This window comes from Entelurus aequoreus, linkage group LG01 (assembly GCF_033978785.1).
Source record: "Entelurus aequoreus isolate RoL-2023_Sb linkage group LG01, RoL_Eaeq_v1.1, whole genome shotgun sequence".
In the NCBI taxonomy this organism is placed as follows: domain Eukaryota; kingdom Metazoa; phylum Chordata; class Actinopteri; order Syngnathiformes; family Syngnathidae; genus Entelurus; species Entelurus aequoreus.
This window is the reverse complement of record NC_084731.1, coordinates 82,774,585-82,778,033: the sequence shown is the minus strand read 5'-3', so window position 1 is coordinate 82,778,033 and position 3,449 is coordinate 82,774,585. Positions and strand designations below refer to the sequence as shown.

At 39.7% G+C, this 3,449-nt stretch overlaps 1 protein-coding gene across 1 annotated transcript; it reads left to right on the top strand.

Moving 5' to 3' along the window:
- The first annotated feature begins 219 nt into the window (after positions 1–219).
- LOC133642732 (uncharacterized) lies at positions 220–2,012 on the top strand. Its single transcript, XM_062037128.1, has 6 exons — positions 220–319; positions 743–991; positions 1,079–1,281; positions 1,380–1,539; positions 1,665–1,771; positions 1,864–2,012. The coding sequence occupies exons 2-6, from the start codon at positions 856–858 to the stop codon at positions 1,879–1,881; spliced, it is 624 nt and encodes a 207-aa protein (XP_061893112.1). The 5' UTR covers positions 220–319; positions 743–855; the 3' UTR covers positions 1,882–2,012.
- The last annotated feature ends 1,437 nt before the right edge of the window (positions 2,013–3,449 follow it).

Genomic DNA, 3,449 nt, shown 5'->3' with positions numbered 1-3,449 from the left:
TATTATCTGATTGTTTTCCAGATGGCTCCTTCTTTTGTGGTCGTTGAGTTCCTTGGTGAACATTCAGTCGTTGTTGTCCCAACCAAATGGACAGAAGATGATGGAAAGGTTATTACTTTTTCTGAAAAGTACTGTGCATAGGCATAATATTGTAGCTTATTATTATTATGTCATTCATCATGATTATTTTATCTTCAGAATACCTTATGCTATTGGCCAAGGCCAAATCCTACCCACTCCAGAATCCGGAAAGCTGAGATTCCTGACAAACAATTCTGGGAGAGGCTGCCAATTCGGGTTTTCAGGAAAACATTGACTGGTAAGGGAATATTGTCTAAGTCATATCATGTATATTTTAAACAACATAAGTTAAATTCATCTTGAGTCATCGGCATACTTTGAAATTTTGCAGAAGGCTTTGACAAGGCCCTTCAATACAAAAAACAAGCTAAAATGTTTTCGAGCCCAGAAGAAGTGTTAACCAAACGGAGCCACATCACCCCTGAACGCTATAGAAACGATGAGGAAGATGTGTTTAATGCTGACGGTATAGTCACTTTTCAAAGACTGTTTACTTACAATACTCAAATACTACTTAGTGGTGCATACATTTTTTTGTCTTCGTTGGTTTAGATGAAGAGGAAATTCGGCCAAAAAAGAAGTGCAGAAAAGAGAAAACACAGATCTTTGTCCAGGCACCCCCACTGCCAGAGCTCCCAACCTTTAACTTTCCAATCTCCAGCGAGTACCAGACCACTTCAGCCAGTACCAGCCAATACCAGACCACTCCAAGGCATCCAAACCGACCTCACAGCCCAGCGAGAAGCAGCACTTCCAGGCTCAGTCCAGACAGGAATGCATCCAGCTCAAGCCAGTACCAGACCGCTCCAGCCAGTACCAGACCACTCCAGCCAGTACCAGACCACTCCAGCCAGTACGAGTCAGTACCAGACCGCCCCAAGAAGCAGCAGGAATGCCCTTGACAGTGAACGTTAGTTGGCTATTTAACTGTTGATAAACAGGCTGTTACAACGGGCAGTAATACGAATTACCTCTTTGACTTTTGTTGTCTTTGCAGTTTTCCAGTTGAACATGAAAGTTCAAAATATACTTGAGAACCAGGGAGAAATTATGCGCATGCTGAGAGGGCTGGCAGCACAGTCTGTGGGGCCAGAATCTGTGGATGTTCAAGATCTCATTGATCAGCCTTTCGAGACTCTTGAGCAGCTGAAGGCCTTCTGTGAACGGCTCGACACTGATCTTCTGCTCAGAAAGCAGCTGGTAATTAGTTTTAATTTCCCACTGCAAAAATATCTTCCTCAGTTATCAAAAAACAATTTCTAATCAAGTACAATATTGTTGTTTATTTATTTGTATAGGTGAAAGCTCTTACTGCTCTTGGTGGGCAGAATTTGGCAGACACGGTGAGGACAATGCTGAGGAAAATTGCCACAAACAAAGTCCTGGAGCAGCTTGGCCTCCGTGGAAAGTCAGGAAAAGTGGCGTTTGAGGACTTGCCCCTTTACAGAATAATAAATAGTAAGTGTTAATAATAGGTTTGCATCTTTGAGCATATGTTGCATGTATGCTCACAAGGTCGATCTAGCTGTTATTATTACAGTATTTATTCTAAAGGGAATTCTAAATTGTACTGGTGATTGCAGAGGCATGCAGGGGTGTTTACAAGCAGATGACCACAGCAGAAGTGGATTGTGAGCTTGGAGAGGTCCTGAAACTGGCCACTTTTCGAAAGGGAGGTTCAAAATTTGAGGTAAGGAGAAGAGAAGATATCCCAATTTTGAATTCCATTTCATTGAAGTTCCACTGCATGTCTTTTGAATTTGCAATTATAACTACTTGCAGGAGAAGAGGAGGAATTAAGAGGGTGGACAAAAAAGGAAAAAGAAACAAGCAAAAGAACAGAGTGAGATGAGGTAAATGCTAAAGTAATTATGCCAATGTTTTAATTCAATTCAATTAATCTACATTCAAGTGCTGTCTTTGTTGTATTTGTGATAATTATTTACTTCCAGGATTTGGGTTTCCCTGCTTGGGCTGCTGCCCCCGCGACCCGACCTCGGATAATCGGAAGAAGATGGATGGATGGATGGATGGATTTACTTCCAGGAAGAGAACCAAGAAGGGGCAGGATACACTGACGCGCACGACCAAGACCACTGCATTCCATTCCATTTATAAATGATAAATGGGTTATATGTCAAAGCGCAATTGACAGTATTTTCACATTCACCCATTCACACACATATTCACACACTGATGGCGGGAGCTGCCATGTAAGGCGCTACCAGCGCCCATCAGGAGCAAGGGTGAAGTGTCTTGCCCAAGGAAACAACGGACGTGCCTAGGATGGAAGAAGGTGGGGATTGAACCCCAGTAACCAGCAACCCTCCGATTGCTGGCACGGCCACTCTACCAACTTCGCCACGCCGTCCCCATTTTTGTATTATATCACTAATAAAGAATTATTTTTGTTGAAATCACTATCACAAATAAAGAATTAATTCTGTTGAAATTTCTGTTTGAGTGTTATTCCTGACAATATAGCATAAAAACAGATGTAAATAGCATGTTCCTAAACAGTTCCCTAGACGTTCTAGCCAAACGTTTTTGGCTAACGTTCTGCTAACCAAGCAAGAACTCCACAACCAAACGTTCTTTGAACGTTATAAACGAACGTTCCCAGAACAATGCCACAACGTTCTCCTAACGTTCACATAACGTTCCCTTGTTACCTGGGAAGTTTGAAGAGTTTCTTGAAGTGGATCATATTAGTACATTGTTTGATTGCTTTGCTTAATCCATTCCATAATTTAATTCCACATACTGATTTACTGTAGGTCTTAAGTGTTGTACGTGCGTACAAATGTTTTAAATTACATTTTTCTCTAAGATTATATTTATCTTTTGTTGAGAATAATTGTTGTATATTCTTGGGTAGCAGGTTATAGTCTGCTTTGTGCATCATTTTAGCTGTTTGCAAATTCACTATGTCGTGGAATTTCAGTATCTTTGATTCAATAAATAAAGGATTTGTATGTTCTCTATATCCAACATTATGTATTATTCTAACTGATCTTTTTTGTAACACCGTTAATGAATGAAGTGTACTTTTGTAATTATTTCCCCATATTTCTACACAGTAGCTCAGATATGGTAACACTAGTGAGCAGTAGAGAATATGAAGTGATTTTTTGTCTAGAACATGTTTTGCTTTATTCATTATTGACGTGTTTCTTGCTACTTTATGTTGTATATTTTTCACGTGAGATTTCCAGTTCAATTTATCATCAATCATTATACCTACAAATTTGGTTTCATTTACTCTTTCAATTTCTATTCCGTCTATTTGTATTTGTGTTTGACTTTCTCTTCTACTGTTACCAAATAGCATTATTTTAGTTTTACTGGGATTCAACGATAATCTATTT